Below are 21,969 nucleotides of genomic sequence, written 5' to 3'. Positions count from 1 at the left end.
TGTGCAAACTGAAAAATCTTGGAATGATTCATGGGGAAACCCTACTCCCTCTGCCTGAGATCATATAGATCAGATTAGAATCTAGCCCTCCCTAGATGAGTTGTAGATGGTGATGTTCTGTGCGGACTAAGTTGCTATGGAGGACATAGCATTAACCGAGTAGTTTAAATCCTGGTGGCTGCAAAAAAACTTAAGGACAGGAGAGTTTTCTTTACTTAGTATAATTTAATTAATATTATAATTAATTAAAATTATTAATTAATATTACAGCTATAATTTCATTTCGTTAATTATTAATCAAATAAATTTATTTATTCATTTATTTAATTATAATAAAATTATTATTATTAAATAATAATAATAATAACAATACAATACAATTTATTTATCAAGAGAATATGTTTACAAATTACTGTTGTTTAATTCTGTTGCTGGAAATATTATGGGTATATTTTTGTATATAATGATATATATTTATTTTTCATATTCTTCATGTAGATATTTTGTTCCTGAATTCGAATGGGGGAAAAATGGTTACTTAAGTAAAGGCTGTATATAGATAGACAGATTTATATGCCATCCTTCTGTTAGAATATTATTTTTGAATGTTTTTCTCTTATTAGAAAGCTGATATTGTGCAAATGAATCTGAAACTTGATCGGGCTGTTTTTGAAAAGTATGTTGATGAGACTGCCGATGCCATACAGGATATACTTATGAAATTGGCTAGCAATGTAAGCTTATATAATTTCTTATCTTTTATTTATTATAATGAGATTGAACAACATATTTTGAAAGATTTTAGCAGGCAGGATCAAATAAGTTCCAGCACCACTGCATTTTTATTTAAACAAATATATATTTATAAATAATTACCCATTGAATTTTTCAAAATAATGACCTTGATTATATATATATATACAGGGTGATTCACTACCAGTGCGACGAACTTGCAGGAGGTGTAGGGGGCACAAAGACGAATCGGAATCACATAGCATTGCAGGGTCCGAAATGCCTTCATCATGCGGTAGAGGACGTTGAACGGGAGGTCGCGTGAACAGCGATCCTGCTGTAAGTCAGCATTTGCGAACCGGTTCCCGAGGCAGTAGGATGGACGAGTATTCAAACGTTGAACTGGCCAACATGCACCTTGCGTTGGTTGTTTCACGAGAGGTACCATGAATTGAGAGTGAACGACGAGGACACCAGACAATGAGGAGAATGTCCTACATCTTGCAGTAGGCAATCCGAGTACTCAAGCGATAAGCCAACGATTGGGTATTTCCCAATCCACTGTATGGAGGATACTGTCAACAAACCAAATGAGTTCATACCATCTGCAACGCATCCAATCATTGGAGCCTGCAGATTATCCACTCCGGAGGACTTTTGCTACTTGGTTTCTTTAACAGAAATGGTTCGCAAATGCTGACTTCCAGCGGGATCGCTGTTCATGGGACCTCCCGTTCAACATTCTCTACCACATGATGAAGGCATTTCAGACCCTGCAATGCTATGTGATTCCGATTCGTCTTTATGCCCCCTACACCTCCTGCAAGTTTGTCGCACTGGTAGTGAATCACCCTGTATATATATATTTTTTTTTTTTTTAATTTTTTTTAATTTATTTATTTATTTTTTTTTTTTTTCTCAATTGGTTGTATAACTTGTAAAAATGCTTCTTCAGAGGCCTCTTCTGAAACTTTCCTGTTTGCCTTTATAACTTCTGATTCAGCAAGAAACAGTTGTTCCTTTAATGAGTTTTTCAGTTTTGGTAATTTTAGTAATGAATTTAATTTTCAAGGTCATTTGAATATGGTAGGTAGGATATTGAAATCAGTTAATGAAGGTTTGGAAAGTATTCAGAAATTATTGTTGTATAGTGAGCAGTGTTATGTGGCAATTTCTAATTTTTCCTTTCCTGCAAAGAATCAGGCTTCCACCTGATTGCACCCCCAAGCCCTATTGATTTCTAAGTATATCATAGCTTGATTTTGATGGTTGTTGGCGCATCGGCTTCTGTGGCCATATTGCACCTCCCAAGGTTTTTTCAGTACTTTGATCCAAGCCCGAGGCGGGAATCAAACCCGCGACCTTTGGGTTGCCGGGCAGGTACTTTATCCACTCGGCTAGCCCGGTCGGCTATATCATAGCTTAAAAATCTTATTAATATTATGACTTCCTTGTATAATTCCTTCCACAATGAATTATAATTTTTAGTCAATAAATAATTCTAGCATAACTTTAGCTTTAGTATTAGTAGTGGCAAGTAATGCAAGAAAGCAAGCTTTACATGTCAGCAGAAAAAAAAATAATAAAAAATAAAATCCTCTCATATCACCTATCCATCTTCTCCAACAATCTGCCTAGTTATTCCTTGAATTTATTCAAATTGCCGGCATTCACAACAGCAGATGGAATTTTGTTCTAACAATCAACTACCTGCTGGTTGAAGACAACTATCCTGCAACCATCCTTCCTCAATTTGAATTTATGAGAGGATGAATGCCATCAGCATTGAGCTTACTTGATCCATTCAAAGCCTTACATGCCTCAATTAGATCACCTTTCACGTGCTTAGTCTCCTGATTTTGCAGTTTGTCGAACTGAAGCCTTTCTTGGTAAGAGCACTCCTTTTGTTCCTCTCACCAATCTTCTTGAGGCGCCTCCGTAGCCAGGTGGGAAGGAGCAGCAGTGCGTAGCACACGCTTCTTGATTAGACCGGGGTTCGAGCCCGTCACCACCAAATACGGAGGATGCGGAAAGGTCAGGGAATGACCACCGCATATCCCGGAGCAATATGGCCTTAGTTGCTAATGCTCCTAAAAACCAAATAACAAACAAATAACAAACAACAATCTTCTTGCCCTTCTCTGCACCTGTTCTAACAGATCTACATCCTTCCAAAAATGAGGCATCCAGACCTGTATGCAGTACTCAAGATGCCACTTAACCATTTCCTTATACAATGGAATAATCACCTCCTTTCCCCTGCTATCAAAATTCCTGTATATCATCGGCAAAACCCATGAGCAGGCCTGGCCGCCTATCTGCACTGGCCACCTCTGTAGCCAGGTGGGAAGGAGCAGCAGTGCGTAGCACACACTTCTTGATTAGACCGGGGTTCGAGCCCGTCACCACCAAATACGGAGGATGCAGAAAGATCAGGGAATGACCACAGCATATTCCCAGAGCAATATGGCCTTAGTTGCTAATGCTCCTAAAAACCAAATAACAACAACAACAACTATCTGCACTGCTCAGAAAACTTCACATCTGACTGCACAATTATCCTCAGGTCTTTCTCATTATCCACCACCCTGAATTTAGTAATACTCAGTTGGTATGTTAATCTGGGATTACTATTATTCCTATGCATTACCTTGCATTTGTCAATGTTAAACTTAAATTGCCATTTCTCAACCCATCTGTCTAATTTTTCTAGATCTTGCTGCAGCAGTAGCATACATTGATTACTTAACCACTCCACCAACCTCTGTATCATCGCCAAACTTAGATATTAAGCCTGATATACCTTCTTCAGTATCATTAATAAATATAGACAACAACAGTGGGCCCAGCACCAAACGCTGGGGACTTCACTGATAATAATAATAGTCCACGATGAGTAGTGTCCATTAATAACAATTGTCTGTCTTCTCCCATCCAACCATCTCTTTATCCACAACAGTAAATTACCCATAATGTCATACTGCTTTGAAAACAGTGGCCAAGTTTATTAGCATTAGCATTATTAGTAGTATATAATGCAAGAAAGCAAGCTTATACAAAGGGTACTAGGAAAGTTTTGCAATACAGCTTTGTTTATTTAATTTTTTCAAAGTAATTTCCTCTACATTCAGTGCACCTCTCCATCCTCCGAAACCAATCTTTAAACCAGTTCTGGCAAGTTTCACTAGGGAGTAAAGCACACTCGTTGTCCCAAGCCCGTAGAAGGTCCTCATCACTGGAAAATCGCCTCCCTTTTAGCTTCATTTTCACATGCGGGAACAGTGCAAAGTCACAGGGAGCAAGGTCTGAACTGTAGGGAGGGTGCTCGAGAAGTTTCAGTCCTGTCGTGGTCAAATATTCGGTGCAGGCTTTGGTGCGGTGAGCTATAGCATTATCGTGATGGAGGTACCAGGTGTCCATTCTTGACTTTGGCCGCAGGTTCTTCATAGATCCAATGACTTTAGGCAGGCATTGTTCAGTATACCTCTTAGCTGTGACTGTCTTCTGCGTGTCCAAAACGACACGTTCCACAATTCCACTCGATTTGAAAAATACAGCTATCATTTTCTTCTTTACAGATCAGGATTTTCTGACAATTACGGGTGTGTTGTCATCTTCAAAGACCCAAACTTTGTTTTGAGCCTTGGTCGGCAGATCGTAATAGTACAGCCAAGTCTCGTCACCTGTCACGATGTTGTTCACATACCGAGATTGTCCCTTATCAAACTTTTTTAACATCTCCCGGCACCAAGTCACACATCGTGTCATCTGCTCTTCAGTCAGTTGATGCGGCACCCAGAGAGAACAAAGTTTCTTCACGTGCAAATGATCTTGCAGAATCGAACGAATTGCTGGTGCATTTAGGCCCAAAGTATCCTCTATCTGTTGGTAGGTCACTCGCTTGTTTTCGTCAAGCATTTTCCTCACAGCAGTAACGTTTTCCTCCGTAACTGACGTTCGTGGCCTTCCCGGCCTCTCAGAATCCTCCAGAGTGAAATTTCCCCTTTGGAATTCTCTATACCACCTGAATATCGTTGTACAATGTGGACAATTATCATCTAGTGCAAGAGTCATTTCTTCTAAGCACTGGTCTATGGTTAAACCACGCACGAAATTATACCGCAAAACTGTCCTTATCTCATTTCTTGACCACGATGCCATCGCAAGCACTTTACACTCTCACTACTAATGAATAACTGAGCCCATCGACTTGGCGCAGCGGCTACTATGCACGTATGAACATGTCTCAACATGCAGCAACAAGCAGCTTCCTGTGATTCATTGTTGCGTCATATTGCAAAACTTTCCTAGTAACTTTTGTACAGCCAAAAAAAAAAAAAAAAACACTTTCTGCTCCATCTATCCATTCCTTCTAAAAGTTTATCTAGTTCTTCCTTGAATTTATTTAAACTATACTTCTACAAAGACAGATAACAGTTTGTTCTAGCGATCAACCACTCACTGGCTAAAGGCAAACTTTTGCATATTGATTCTACAACCATCCCTCCTCAATTTGAATTTGGTGATTGATCTTGCTCAATGCATGATTGTACCCTCTTTGAGGACATCAGATGTCATTTCATCACAAAGCTACGCTTTAATCCGAAGGAACGGGAGCACCTTATATTACATGAGGAGGAGTACTACAAGGCCCTCTCGTGCTTTGCACATGAGCTGTTTACTCGGCTAAGGGCAATGACCCAACCTCCCCAGGCCTGATGCAGGACCATGACCACAACCAAACTGGATGAGACCTTGATCCCATGACCAACGCCGGCATTCAACCGATCTGTGAACAAGTCAGTAGAGACCTTGTCCCTGGATGTACCTCCTGGTGGGGCCAGTGTTGTGATGCTGTCCTGAACCTGCTGGCCTAGCCACCACTCTGCAGCCAGGCTGCAAACACGCCATATTGGCAACCTGTGCCGGCTCCCTTGTCCGGCCCTTTCTATCCCACCCCGGCAGGGGGGTGGAGACGGTCATACTGTTTCCTCCCCTCCACGCCACCCCCATTCTTCCTTCTGGCAGGGCATGGGCATGCCTTGCTGACACCAAATTGAGGCCTCCTACTCTATTGGCCTTATCCTTCCTCCTTTAACCCCCCAGTCTTCATTCTTCCCCCCCTCTCTATCTTTACACAAGCGAATTCCCCCACACACATAAATTCAATGAATCCAAATTAACTTACGCCCATATTTCGGTCTATCCTTATTCAAGCGACATCACCCTACGCAATCGAGAGATATCACACATATATCTATACATATATGTGTAAAAAAAATTTTCTTTTTTTTTTTTTTTTTTTTAAGGTCCTAGCCACTGAAATCTCAGGAAATTAGGTGGCAGGACCTGCCAGAGTGAACTAAAGACTATCGGGTACCTGGTCTGCCTCCACGGGGCGTAAGTGGGGCAACGTTGGGCCTCAGAAGCGGTCCAGCGGCTAAATGGCCAGAGGAACAACGGTACAAAACACCACACTTCCATAATCCATACACTTTTAAATCTCTGGCCTTCCCAGTGAACTGGTACACCCACAATAAAAGCAACGCAGAGATGGGGGAAACCCCTGGTGCCGTTAGACACTGAAAACACTTACACTTACACTTACACCTCAGTCAGATCAAGATCAATCACTAGAACTTCATATCTGACTGCACAATTACCCCCAGGTCTTTTTCATTGTCCACCTCCTTGAGTTTAGTACCACAGAGTTGGTATGTTTCTCTTGGCTTACTTCTACCCATATGCAGCACTTTGCATTTGTCAATGTTAAATTTTAGCTCATTTCTGAGCCCATCTGCCTAACTTCTCTAGATCCTGTTGCAGTAGCATACTGTCTTTAGTGTCATTAACAACCCTGCCAACCTTTGTATCATCTGCAAACTTGGACATTAAGCCTGATATAACTTCATCAATATCATTGATAAATACACAAAACAATGGACCCAGCACCAAACCCTGGGGGGGGGCTCTGCTAATAACATTAGTCCATGTAGAGCAGTGTCCATTTATTAGCACTCTCTGCCATCTCCCACTTAACCTTCCCATTATCCACTGCAGTAACTTGCCCTAAATGCCATTCCTCCAATTTGTATAGCAGTCTTCCATGTGCAACAGTATCAAAAGCTTTCCTGAAATCCAAGTATATGATATCAAAATTATTTTTAGCATCCAGTTCCTTCGTGATCACAACATAGTATCCAATCAAATGGTCAGACAAGACTTCCCCTTAACAAACCCATGCTATGTCTGAACTATTTCTACTGTCTTGTCTAGGTGATCCTCTGTCACCTCTTTAACCAGTGATTCCATTATTTTCCCGGGAACAGAAGTTAAACTAACAGGTCTAAATTATTTGTCTTGCTTTGAACCCCCTTTGTGAACTGGGGATACATTTGCACATCTCCAGTCCATGAGAACCTCCCCTGACTCTAATGATGTTCTCATAATTATGGCTAAGGGTTTGCTTACTTCCTTTGCTGCCTCCTTTAATATAACTGGATAGATCCCATCCACCCCAGGTGCCTTTCTTATGTTTATCTTCAATAATTGCTCTTCCACTTTGCTCTCAGTTATTGAAAAATCATCTATCTCACTGCCAGAGTTAAATTCACCTCTGGCATTCCCCTCCCTTAATAACTCTGCATGTGTGAATGTAAATGCAAAATACTCATTCGGTTTATCAGCTATTTGGCAGGATCATCAATCGTCAAACCATCTATGTTAAGTGGACCAATCTGATTCATCCCCTTCCTCTGGTGAGTATGGGCTTGGCACACCCAGGGTCCTGAGCTGGATATCATCATTCTTCACTTTCTTGGTGATTCCCTTTTGACTCTCTCTCTCTCTCTCTCTCTCTCTCTCTCTCTCTCTCTCTCTCTCTCTCTCTCTCTCTCTCTCTCTCTCTCTCTATCTTCCAGGGTAACTCAGGAATTTTTTTTGTTGGTGCAGCATAAGCCTCGGCTTTGCTTCCTTGCACCATATAGCTAATAATAATAATAATAATAATAATAATAATAATAATTCTATTTCTCTGCACAACTGTTCATTGTACTCATCAGCATCATTAGGCCTATAACATACTCTTATTCTCATTTTCACTTTCCCAGTATTTATGTCACACCAAACAGACTCAACATTGCACTGTCCACCCATGTCAATTGGATGCATTTCCTTAGATTTTATGTGTTTTTTAACTAGCAGTATAACCTCCTCCTCCTTTCCTACCCTGTCTGTCCTTTCTGTACATATTGTACTCCCCAAATTCCAATTCTCTGCTACTTATATCTATGTGATGCCATGTCACTGATATCCCAACAATATCTGCCTTTGATATCTTGATCAGCACTTCAAATTCATGAATTTTATTTACTATACTTCTAGCCTTAGTATACATGCACTTGTTCTTACTCTTAGTTACCCAATACAGCCCATGTATTTACTTGTTCCATGATGACTTCCAGCAGCTCTTGAAATCCTCAGAAATTTATCCCAGGGGCTCACATCTGGTGAGTATGGGCTTGGCACACCCAGGGTCCTGAGCTGGATATCATCATTCTTCTCTTCTTGGTGATACCCTTCTGCTTCTCTCTTGGGGTAATTCACAATTTTTTTTTTTTTTGACTGGTGCAGCTTAAGCCTCAGGCTTCCTTGTACCATACAGCTAATAATAATAATAATAATAATAACTTGCTCTCTAGGCTGCTGCTCATTACAATAGAAGCAGTGCAAGAATCATTTTCGCTTCTGCCTGTGTCTACCATTAAACTTTCAGTCTGTGAATCCCCCCCCAAACTAGCAGTTTTCCGGCCCACCTAACATTGCCTGTTCATATACTTAGAATGCTTAGTTATCCACTAATGATGGGACAGTAATTCTTAAGTTGCTAGACATCTTCTTAATAAGAAGTAATACACTTGAAAATAGTATTTTGTCTCTCTTGCTGGGCTTCAGGGTGGAAGGATGTTTCTCTGATTTTTTTTTTTTTTTTTTTTTGTCTCTATAGGCATGATTTGCATACATAGGTAGATGGGTTTTGAATGCAGTTAAATAGAATTAACTATTAGAAAATGCATTAAAAAGTTATGATTTTGGGACATTTCCTGGGCTGTCTGTGCTGACTCTCCCTTTAATACCACTGTGAAAGTAGTTGAGATAGATGTATGGCAGCATCACAGCTGTGTAAAATATTTAAAATTTTTTTCTGGAAGCATCCATCATAACATCGTAAGTCTGGATTGTTGTAAGTCGCATATGTTGTAAGTTGAAGAGACTGTATACTTCTCATTACAAGGAAATGCTATTTATTTGAAGTGTAAGAATGAACAATTCAGTACAATTTGTTTTACAATATGAGATGTATTGATGCATTTATGTGGAGTTTTCGTTTGCTGTTACAGCTATGTACAAAAATAATGTGCTTGCACTGCCTGTAGGATAATTACATATTAAATTAAATTTTTAACATGTATATTAATTACTTAATTCTATAATAATTTAATTATGATTTTTTATATCATTTATAATTGCTGTCTCCCCCAAAATCTAGTAAAATTAAAATGATGATATTTTTTTCAATGTTTTAACAGAGAATGTAGAAAAAAAATTGTGAAAATCTTTAAAAGAAGTATGGTAATCTGTAGTACATACTGCATATTTTAATAAATTCTAAAATAAAAATGATATTCATTATCTACATTAATATTACATTCATAAATATATGCATATATGCACATACCCACACACTTTGTTTCTCTTAGGAAAAAGCATGGCAAAAAGCAGCAAGAGAATTGATAGCTGAAATAGAGACTAAATTGGGTAAACTTGAATATGAAACTCTACAGATTCCAATTAAGAACCGAATCCGAGCACTTATGGTAAACTTAATAAAGCTGAAAGAACTTGTTAATAAGAGTTTATATCCAGATGCATCATTAATTACAAAGTAAGTCAAATAGTTTGTATTTGTAGTAAAAACCTTTGTAATTCTCTTATAAAAAGAATTACAAAGTAAGTCCAAAATATGTTATGCTAATTCTGTACTCATACAATATTTGTTGGTACGACATTATCATACATATCATGGATTTAAGCTAGAATTGGCCTGTCTGATTGTGTTGTTATTTTATAAATCTTTTCGGGGGATGTTCAGCACTTTTTTAACAGACTTGTTTATAATTCATTAACAATTTAGAGAGGAAATCAGTATTTTGACTACAGAGATTAGATTGGGAGAAAAGTAAGTTTATTAACTAAATGATGTGCCCACCATCAGTTTTATTAATTGTAGAAACCCTGCAAATCATGTATCCAGCAAAATTTTTGTCTATGAACACTATAATTTTGCACTACTCATGCTTCAGGATTCTTTTTGATAACTTTTCTTATTATTTTTTTTAAACAAGTGTTTATACTATATAAATCTATCCTAATACAGAATATTCTTCTTTCCCATATTTGGTGTGGAATCAATCTTATAGCTGCTTCTTACCTACATATTTAGACTTTTTCCATGTATGCTTATTGAAATTAATAAATATTAATTAAACAATTTTTTTCTTTTTTAACATTCACAGATGCCTTTCTTGTGGTAGAGGTGCACATCTTGCGGGTGGGTAAGTAAACTTTTATTTACTAAAATATATTTTTGTATAATAAAAACTGAATTTATATATTTTTAGAATATTGATAGAGTAGTGAATATTGATATTGATAGACACATATGAATAAAATGTAAGTTCAGAAGTAGGACTTATCAAAATATATAAGCATTAGCATTGATAAATTACTAATATATTCAGGTTACTGTTTCAAATATAATACATTACGTAATATAAAACATTTAAAAAATGTAAGCAGGAATTTACCTATATTTTTTCAGGTATTGTCTGCAGACAATACACACAATAAAATTATTTACACTCATTAATTTTAGAGCTCAGGAAACAAGTTACAATTCACACTACTATCCAAACCAATGAAAGAGCACCCATCCACCATTAATATGAACTTATGGGAATGTATGACCAATTTTGAATGAGATACCAAATCTATTAAATTGCTAAAACTAACTTATCCCTATACTGGACTTGGTTTTTGACAAATGAGTTATTAGCATTTTAGCATTAGCATTAGCATTGTAGAGTACTGTGTACAGATCTGGAGGCCTCATTTTAGGAGGGATGTACAGTTGCTAGAACAAGTACAAAGAAGGGCAACAAGGTTGGTGAGAGGAACAAAGGGGTGCTCTTATCAAGAAAGGCTTAAGTTCTGCAAATTGCAGCACATGGAGAATAGGTACCTGCAAGGTGATCTGATTTGAGGTGTATAAGACCTTGAATGGGTTGAGCAAGTTGAATGCTGATGGGTTTCTTCCTCTGGCCCAGATTAGGAACCGGAGGGGGAATAGATTCAAACTGAGGAAAGACAGTTGTAGAATGGATGTGTGGAAGTTTGCCTTTAGTCAGTGGGTGGTTGATTGGTGGAACAGACTTCTATCTTTTGTTGTGGAAGTTGATAGCCTAAATAAATTTAAGGCTGAGCTGGACAAGCATTCGGAACGAATAGAGGGGTGAAATGGGAGGGTTTTTTTTGGCAGATGTTGCATAAGCTTGCTTTCTTGTATCATATGCCTCTAATAATGCTAATGCATTAGTAAAGGCACATGATGCAAGAAAGCCAGCTTAGATAGCATCAGCAAAAAAAAAAAAAAAAACATCTCATTTCACCCATCCGCTTGCTCCAAGTGTTTGTCTTGTTCTGCCTTGAATCTATTTAAGCTATCAATTTCTACAACGACAGATGGAAGTTTGTTCCAGCAATCAACCACCCACTGGCTAAAGGCAAACTTCCACACATCTATCCTACAACTGTCTTTCCTCAATTTGAATTTATGCCCTTCCCGGCGATTATTCTGAGCAAGAGGAAGAATCCCATCAGCATTGAGCATGCTAAAACCATTCAAGGCTTTATACACCTCTATCAGATCACCTCACTGGTGCCTAGTCTCCAGACACTGTAATTTGCAGAACTTAAGCCTTTCTTCGTAAAAGCAACCCTTTGTTTCCATTCACTAATCTTGTTGTCCTTCTTTGTAGTTGTTCCAGCAGCTCTACATCGTTCTTTAAATGAGACCTCCAAACCTGTCTACAGTACTCAAGGTGTGGCCTGACCATTGCCATATACAAGGGAATAATCACCTCCTTATCCCTGCTAGAAAAATTCCTGTATATCATTGACATGACACCATGAACTACTCTTGCAGACTGTCTGCACTGCTCAGAAAACTTCATATCTGCCTGCACAATTATCCCCAGATCCTTTTCATTCTCTACCACTATCAGTGCAGTACCACACAGTTGATACGTTACTCTGGGGTTATTGCTTCCCATATGCATTAATTTACATTTGTCAATGTTAAACTTCAGTTGCCACCTCTCAGCCCATCTGCTCAACTTTTCTAGATCCTGTTGCAGCAGCACTCTGTCATTAGTGTCATTATCAACCCTGCTCACCTTCATATCGTCTGCAAACTTGGACATTAAGCCTGAGATAGCATCATCAATATCATTAATAAATACAGAAAATAACAATGAACCCAACACTGAACGCTGGGTGACTCCACTAATAACATTAGTCCACAAACAGCAGTGTCCATTGATCACCACTCTCTGTCTTCTGCTACTCAGCCATCCCTTTATCCATATCAGCTTGCCTCCGATGCCACACTACACCAATTTGTGCAACAGTCTTCCATGTGCTTTTTTTTTTTTTTTTTTTTTGTTAGTTGTTGGCGCATCAGCTTCTGTAGCCATATTGCACCTCCCAAGGTTTTTGCATTTTCTACTGTGATCCAAGCCTCAGGTGGGATTCGAACCTGTGACTTTGGGTTGCCAGGCAGGCACTTTATCCACCTGGCTAGCTCGGTCGGCCTTCCATGTGCAACAGTATCAAAAGCCTGTCCAAATATATGATATCAAAATTATTCTTTGTATACAGTTCTTTTGTGACCACATCACAGTATCCAATCAAATTAGTCAGACAAGACTTCCCCTTAATAAACTCATGCTGTGTTCGAGCTATAACTGAAGTCTTGTCTAGATGATCCTGCAGCACTTCTTTAACCAGTGATTCCATTCATTTCCCTGGAACAGAAGTTAAACTAACAAGTCTGTAATTACTTGTGTCATCCTTTGATCCTCCTTTTTGAAATGGGGTCACATTTAAACATCTCCAGTCCATTGCTTCCTCCCCTGAGTCCAAGGAAGCTCTTATAATTATGACTAAGGGTTTGATTACTTCCTTTGCTGCCTCCTTTAATATAACTGGGTAGATGCCATTCACCTCAGGTGCCTTTATGTTTATCTTCAATAATTTCTCCTCCACTTTCCTCTCAGTTATTACAAAATCATCTAACTCACTGCCAGAGTTTAATTCACCTCTGGCATTCCCCTCCCTGAATAACTCCTCATGTGTGAATGTAGATGCAAAATACTTATTTAGTTTGTTAGCTATCTGAGCAGGATCATCAACAGTTGAATCATCGATATCAATTGGACCAATCTGAGTCATTCCCTTCCTTCTAGAGTTTACATAAGTAAAGAACTCTTTGCTGTTTTTTTAGCATCCTTTGCCAAAGAATTCTCATTATCTGCCTTTGTCTACCTAACCTCCTTTGTAACTTGGTTACAGACCAACTTATATCTATCATAGGCTTCCATGTCACCTGTTAATTTGTATGTATTCCATGCATTTTTCTTCTCTACCACATGTCTCATTAGTTCATCTGACATCCATTTAGGCCTAAACCTTGAACAATATTTCTTAGTTGTATGAAAAGCCTAGCTTCCAAGATTAATTCTTTGAATGCTTCCTATTTTGAATTTGCTGTTGGTAACATCTTCAGTTGGTCCCACTGTATAGAATTTAAATACTGTCTCAGACCACTGTAGTCACCTTTATGAAAGCAAAAACTCTTCCCTTTACCCCTGATGGTAGTTACCTCTTTGAGTAAATCCCACTTCAGCAGCCAACCGGGCTAGTCGGGTGGGTAAAGTGCCTGCCTGGCAATCCAAAGGTCGTGGGTTCGATTCCCGCCTCGGGCTTGGATCAGAGTACAGCAAAAACCTTGGGAGGTGCATTATGGCCACAGAAGCCTATGCACCAACAACTACCCACTTCAGCACACTGTGATCACTGCCACTTAGTGGTTCCTTTATCTGAAGATTCTTAATGCATGAAGAATCACTACTGATAATCAGATCAAGAGTATTACTCCCTCTAGTTGCCTCACAAACATGCTGCTGTAGAAAACAATCATCCAATAAATCCATAAAAGCCTTGCTAGTGTGTGAGTGACCAACCCACAAATTCCAGTCAATATCTGAGAAATTAAAATCCCCATTATAAGACACTCTGATTTACTGGCTCACTCTATATCTCTGTACAGTTGTTTATTATACTTATCGGAGTCATTGGGCGTATAACACACTCCTAATCTCAATTTTGTTTTCCCAGTGCTTATGTCACACCAAACTGACTTGACACTGCACTGTCCAGCCATGTCGACTGGCTGTACTTCCTTGGATTTTATGTGTTTCTTAACTAATAGCATAACCCCTCCTCCCTTCCTATCCTGTCTCTCCTTCCTGTACACATTGTACTCCCAAATTCCATTTCTGCATTCATTATATCTGTGTGACACCAAGTCTCTGATATCCCAGCAATATCTGCCTTTGCTGTTTTGACCAACACCTCAAATTCACCAAATTTATGAAACTCCTAGAATTGGTGTACATGCAAGTATACATCCACCTGTTCCTATTCTTAGCTACCCTAACACAGCCCATGTATTTACTTGTGCAATGACTCCCAGCAGTCTCTGAAATTCCCTGCACTTTGTTTTCCAGGCTGTTGCTCATTCCAATAGAAGCAGTACAAGAATCACTTTCACCTCTGCCCGTGGCTACTGTTAATCTCGTAGTCCATTAATTTATCCTCCCAAGCTAGCAGTTTTGAACTCGCCTAACACTGCCTTAATAGCATCAGAAAATATTTTTGCATGGTCATGGATAAGTTAAACTTTGATGCTAAGTGAATGAGACATCAAGAAGGCTTTTCATACATATATGTACTTGTATGGCCATTAGCCAAAAAATAAATATGGACACATTACATGTATGGAATTTTTACATAACTTCATTTCTGAGGGATTAATAATTTTGTGTTTAATAATTGGATTGCATGTTCATTATTTTGATATTTTCAAAGGGAAGTTTGTTTTTGTTGTTGTTGTTGTTGGTTATTTGGTTTTTAGGAGCATTAGCAACTAAGGCCATATTGCTCCGGGGATATGCGGTGGTCATTCCCTGACCTTTCCGCATCCTCCGTATTTGGTGGTCATGGGCTCGAACCCCAGTCTAATCAAGAAGCGTGTGCTACGCACTGCTGCTCCTGCCCACCTGGCTACGGAGGCGCCAAAGGGGAAGTGGATGTTTACAATTAATGGAATGACACCTTACATTTAATCCTGATTTAATACTCACAAGAACAGTGCTGTTATGAATGCCATTACTACTGAGATATTATTTAAAAATAAAATATATCCATTTCTCAATAATATTTATTTTATAAAAGCCTTGGTTGTGGCAATTTACTTTGAGCTTCAGAACTTTCACATTACTCCATTAGTTTCAAACATTTATTCAGCTTTGAATTTGCCAAAATAATGGACATAGAACATAATATCACAATTTTTAATCTCTGAGATTTTAGAAATAAAGTTAACCAGAATTCCCGAAATGCAAGATGTCTGTATTTACTGACACAACTCATTTGCCAAAAAGCACTGTATGGCTTATAGTTAAACTATTTTATCATCTTTTGCCGTCTTGTTCAAAATTGGTTAGATATACATTTTTATATATCATTTACAGATGCCTTTTCATCATGTTAATGATGTTTCCTAAGTGCTAAAATTCATAAGTGTAAGTAATTTTATTGTGTGTATATCTGCATGCAGTACCCTACAAAAAAACAAAGGTGTGTCCTCTTATATTTGAAGCTATCTACTTCTAGTTACATTGGACCCCCGCAATCTTTTTATTAAATATTAAATAACATAAAACATATAAAATAAATTATATAAATAAATTATATAAAGTATGAAGAAATGGGTTATGGTCCGTTTTTAAGTTATTTAGGTTGTTCAAACTGAAATTCAAAATTTGTACCTTACATATTGTATGTGATATACAGAAACTTAACTGTTTTGTTAAAACGACTGTGTATACTCATAGCTAAGATGAAAATTTATATAGCTGTTTGTGAGATGACTTGGGTATGTATATGAATGTTGGGGTCATCACATGTTATCACAGGAATGTGATTTAAGGCCTCTGACTTAATACCCATAATAATGCTACTGTTATGAATGCCATTACTATCATCCAATGAGATATTATTTATAAATAAAATATCATACTTTTATACAGGACAACATTTCTCATTAACATTTATTTGATTAATGAAACCATACAGGTATGCATATATCTTATAATTTAGCTCTAAACAGGATAAATGGAGACAATTGTTTTTTTATGCAAAATGGAATATTTGCTTGGATTTTGTTTTTAGTTTTTGTTTTTAGATTTGCTTAGATACTGTTTGATTATGTATATATAGATAATTAGACTAATATTTTAGAGCAGAAAGCCTCAAACCAGTTAAAACTCAAACTGTGATATTAGTTAGTGTATTTGTATCATTGCTACATAGTTGAATTTTTTAGACAGACCGAAGTTTGTACATTTGCATCATGGTGCCAATGTACAATATTTAATTAAACATTTACCATTAAATATAAAAATTTAATATAAAATATTTATCATTAAATATAAATATTTAATGATAAATATTTATCATTACTGTACTAATTGGATTGGAACCATTTAATCTAAAAAAATTATTATTTTTCAAACTTATCTATGCCTTTTAATCTTCAAAAACAACAATAATTTAATACTCTAGGAAGTATATAATTATGTAGATTTAATACTAAGATATACATGCCACTTAATGAATGATTATTAATAAATATTTTTGATTAGGGAGTGTGAAGACCATAGAGGTTTTTCAAGTGAACCAAGTGGGAGGTCCAGGTAACTGATCAATAATTAATTTCAAGCTGAAGTGTGAACTATAGAACAATTTTAAATGCAATATAAAGTATCTGTTCTATATATGTGTGTATGTATATATATATATATATACATACAGGGTGTCTCAAAAATATTGGTACAAACATTTAGGGGAGGTAGGTAACATCTAAAGGAATGTGAATCGCATAGGAACCCATAACCGGAAACGTCACGGGAAAGTAGTAACAGAGGCACAAGAAGCAGAAATGACACAAGACAGTAATTACTGGCAAACACTTATTTGACATAATATTAACAATGGAGTATGAGATGGATGCATTTCAAGATGTTACCACAGATGCTCGAAGGTTCCACCGTGAGACGCGATGCATGCGTGACACCGATGCAGCATGGATTGGCGGACACAGTCAAACACACCTGGAGTTTCTTTGACAGTAGCAGCAGCGTAGACGAGTCTTGCCACGAGATCCATTTCCATCTCCACAGGCGATTCATACACGATAGATTTGAGGGCCCCACAGAAAGAAATCAAGGTTCAATAAATCAGGTAAGCATGGGGGCCAGGCAACGGGTCCACCCTGGCCAATCCATCGATGCCCAAAACGCCTGTTCAAATGGTCCTGAACACACCTTCCATAATGGGCAGGCACCCCGTCACGTTGAAACCAAATGTGTCTCACATTTGCTGGAACATCGTCAAGTAACCCTGGTAGAACTTGTTCAAGAAAGATCCAATATTTAGCAGAGTTCATGTGGGATGGTAACAGGTGTGGGCCGACTAAGCAGTCACCAACCATACCTGCACACACATTTATTACAAAGCGATATTGTGCCACATGGGAGTGCACACCGTGTGGGTTGTCGTGAGCCCACACATGAGCATTGTGCTAATTGAATAAGCCTTCCCGAGTGAAATAAGCCTCATCCGTGAACAAAACATAGGCTGGAAAATTCAAGTCTTGAACACTTTCTTGGAGAAACCACTGCGCAAAAGCCACATGTGCAGGATGATCTTGAGGGAGCAGTAACTGAACCCTTTGGAGATGAAAGGGGTGTAAGGAATCGTCATGGAAGACACGCTGTACACTGCAACGAGACACTACTAAGGCAGAGGCAATGGCACGTGTGCTGGTAGTAGGATTGTTCTGGACGGCATTCAACACACTTTCTTCCATGGCTGGAGTTTGCATCAAACGTGGTCTGCCCGCACTACTCCTGTTACCTCTAAATGACCCATAATTGCACAAATTTTGATGCACATGTGCAAACAAATGGTGGTCTGGTACATGTCTGTCTGGGAAGCGTTCTCCATAAATTCGTTGAGCGGCTTGTCCATTGCCCTCTGCTAATCCATACACTAGGTGCATGTCTGCCAGCTCACAGTTCGTATATCGATGCATGCTCTTTGTGCGGCGACTACCGCACCATCTACCGACTTATGGTGACGTTTCCTGATATGGATTCCTATGCAATTCACATTCCTTTAGATATTACTTACCTCCCCTAAATGTTTGTACCAATATTTTTGAGACACCCTGTATATATATGTATATATATATGTTTTAAATTAAATAAAATAAAACATAAGCCAGTAGTATGGCAAAAACTGTAGAGCGAAAATAAATAACCAAATAAACGAACGAACGGAAAAGAAGAATAAAAGTTAGACATAAATAATAGCCCAGAAACCCCTATATAATTTCGATCTTTAAATCCAATTAAAATGACGTATATAAAATTTAGAATAATGCCAATTACATGTTAATTTAGCGGTACCCCCCCCCCCCCCCGAGAGGTACCAGTTCCAAAAGAAATATCACCAAAAAAGGGGGGTTGAAGGAACTACTAAAAGATAACAAAATCAGAATAAATTAAAATAAAATAAAATAAAATAGACTGACCATTATGCCCCATATCGACAGAGGACCACGAGGCCAATAATGGTCATGGAATCGCTGCATTTCAATCGCTATACAAATCGTCACAATGATGAAAAGATCGAAGTACCAAATCACCCTTCCTCTTCCGATCAATCCTCCAATGCAGAGGATTTACACGGCAGTGGTCCTTATGCAGCGAAAAATAAATTATAGAACAGACAGCACTCTAAAGCAGAGCCACACCACTGACATACTGTAAGCTGAATCAGCTTATATAGAAGAAAGGAAAATAGATGGCGGCACAGGCGCTGCTAAATTAGCATATCAACCCATACTACCATTGAATTATATTAAATATTGACGAAAGTTAAATTATAATAAATTAAATAAATAGATAATTAAGCATTCATTAGAGCTTAATTATTTATTTATCTATTTTATTATAATTTAACTTTTGTCAATATTTAATGGTAGTATATATTTCGGCTTCATATGGAGGAATTGCATATCGCTGCCTCTAATGGATGCTTAATTATCTATTTATTTAATTTATTATAATTTAACTTTTGTCAATATTTAATATAATTCAATGGTAGTATGGGTTGATATGCTAATTTAGCAGCGCCTGTGCCGCCATCTATTTTCCTTTCTTCTATATAAGCTGATTCAGCTTACAGTATGTCAGTGGTGTGGCTCTGCTTTAGAGTGCTGTCTGTTCTATAATTTATTTTTCACTGCATAAGGACCACCGCCGTGCAAATCCTCTGCATTGGAGGATCGATCAGAGGAGGAAGGATGATTTGGTACTTCGATCTTTTCATCATTGCGACGATTTGTATAGCGATTGAAATGCAGCGATTCCATGACCATTATTGGCCTCGTGGTCCTCTGTTGATATGGGGCATAATGGTCAGTCTATTTTATTTTATTTTAATTTATTCTGATTTTGTTATCTTTTAGTTTTTCCTTCAACCCCCTTTTTTGGTGATATTTCACGTCTTTTGGAACTGGTACCTCTCGGGGGGGGGGGGGACCGCTAAATTAACATGTAATTGGCATTATTCTAAATTTTATATACGTCATTTTAATTGGATTTAAAGATCGAAATTATATAGGGGTTTCTGGGCTATTATTTATGTCTAACTTTTATTCTTCTTTTCCGTTCGTTTGTTTATTTGGTTATTTTTATGTTAATTTTTGCTCTACAGTTTTTGCCATACTACTGGCTTATGTTTTATTTTATTTAATTTAAAATATATTTCAGCTTCATATGGAGGAATTGCGAGTCGCTGCCTCTAATGAATGCTTAATTATTTATTTATCTATTTTATTATAATTTAACTTTTGTCAATATTTAATGGTAGTATATATGTATATATGTATATACAGCAATACCTTGCTTAACATGGCTTCAAACAGCACGGGTTTCACTATAACATGGTTTTCAATTAAATTTAAGTTGAAAATTTACTGTACATATTAAAACTCATTCAATAGCCTAGATAAGTGCTCTAAATATATGCTGTGTTGTCATAGCCTAGGTACGGGTACATATATGCTGCGATGCCAACTGTATTGTCTCATATATGCTGCACATATGACAGTAGTCCCCTCAGGCAGTCAGTGGCACAGTGTCCACTTTTCTTAATTCCATTCTGACGAGATGACATGATAGCTTTTCAAACTTTTCATTTCACAATTTATTTTTTCCCTTTAAATATGATCGAAAATATATCTGCGTCATGGTTAGAAATAATTGCCAACAACATGCGTTATGTTTGGCAGCATGTTTTGTCCCATTTGGAAAATGATTTCATTGGTTTTGAATCGCAAGTTCAGACAATTGCCGAAGACATTGTGAAGATCGGGAAAGACTTGGGATTTGAAACTTTGGACACTGCCAATGTACATGGCTGCATTGACTCACATGCAAATAACTTAAATGATGCAACTCTCCTTGAATTTGATAAGAAAATTGCATATGAAGAAGAGGAAAACATTCTGAAATGGATAACAAAAAAAATTTTCAACAGAAGAAAATTGTGCCACATGGGCACAATTTTCTCAAGAAAGTTTTTTGGGGCTTGACATTGCCTGCGAGGCAATTATGAATGGAGATCCAAACATTGGATGTAGCATCCAGATACGGCAAATTTTATAAGATGGGATTCAATGCTACAAAGACTTCTATACCAAGAAAAAGAAGAGATGACTTCACCAAACTTCATTTTTGAAATACTCAAATAAACAATAAAGCTTTTTTCTCATCTCTCATGATGTTACCTTTTCATTAATAACATTTTTGCAGTATTTTTTATTTCAAATCCACTGACTAATAATAATATTAATTAGCATTAGCATTAGCATTAGTAGAGGCATTTGATGCAAGAAAGCAAGCTTATGCAGCATCAGCCAAAAAAAAAAAAAAAAAAAAAAAACACTTCCACTTCACCCCTCTGTTCATTCAAAATACCTGTCCAGCTGAGCCTTAAACTTATTTAGGCTATCAACTTCCACAACAAGGGATGGAAGTCTGTTCCACCAACCAACCACCCGCTGGCTAAAGGCAAATTTCCGCACATCTATCCTACATCTGTCTTTCCTCAATTTGAATTTATGCCCTCTCAGGTGATTATTCTGAGTGAGAGGAAGAATCCCATCAGCATTGAGCATGCTCAAACCATTCAGTGCTTTATACACCTCTATCAGATCACCTCGCTGGTGCCTAGTCTCCAGACACTGTAATTTGCAAAACTTAAGCCTTTCTTCGTAAGAGCACCCCTTTGTTCCATTCACTAATCTTGTTGCCCTTCTCTGTACTCGTTCCAGCAGCTCTACATCCTTCTTGAAATGAGGCCTCCAGACCAGTATACAGTACTCTAGGTGTGGCCTGACCATTGCCTTATACAAGGGAATAATCACCTCCTTATCCCTGCTAGAAAAATTCCTATATATCATTGACAATACACCATGAGCTACTCTTGCAGCCCGTCTGCACTGCTCAGAGAACTTCATATCTGCCTGCACAACCACCCCCAGGTCCCTTTCATTCTCTACCACTGTCAGTGTAGTACCACAGAGTTGATACGTTGCTCTGGGGTTACTGTTTCCCATGTGTAGTACTTTACATTTGTCAATGTTAAACTTCATTTGCCACCTCTCAGCCCATCTGCTCAACCTTTCCAGATCCTGTTGTAGCA

General features: G+C 37.8%; 1 protein-coding gene across 1 annotated transcript in view; it reads left to right on the top strand.

Annotated features, from left to right (window-relative positions):
* The window catches only part of LOC150089962 (uncharacterized), a 100,176-nt gene that overhangs the window by 37,645 nt on the left and 40,562 nt on the right, over positions 1-21,969 (top strand). Inside the window, exons 9-12 of the mRNA XM_090390145.1 lie at positions 624-734; positions 9,492-9,676; positions 10,308-10,346; positions 16,839-16,889. Of these exons, the coding sequence (XP_090246271.1) occupies positions 624-734; positions 9,492-9,676; positions 10,308-10,346; positions 16,839-16,889 (386 nt within the window). The remainder of the gene's footprint in view (positions 1-623; positions 735-9,491; positions 9,677-10,307; positions 10,347-16,838; positions 16,890-21,969) is intronic.

The sequence above is a fragment of the Mastigoproctus giganteus genome, chromosome 2 (assembly GCF_048544385.1).
Source record: "Mastigoproctus giganteus isolate SK-2022 chromosome 2, ASM4854438v1, whole genome shotgun sequence".
NCBI lineage: Eukaryota > Metazoa > Arthropoda > Arachnida > Uropygi > Thelyphonidae > Mastigoproctus > Mastigoproctus giganteus.
This window is presented reverse-complemented; position numbering and strand designations above follow the sequence as displayed.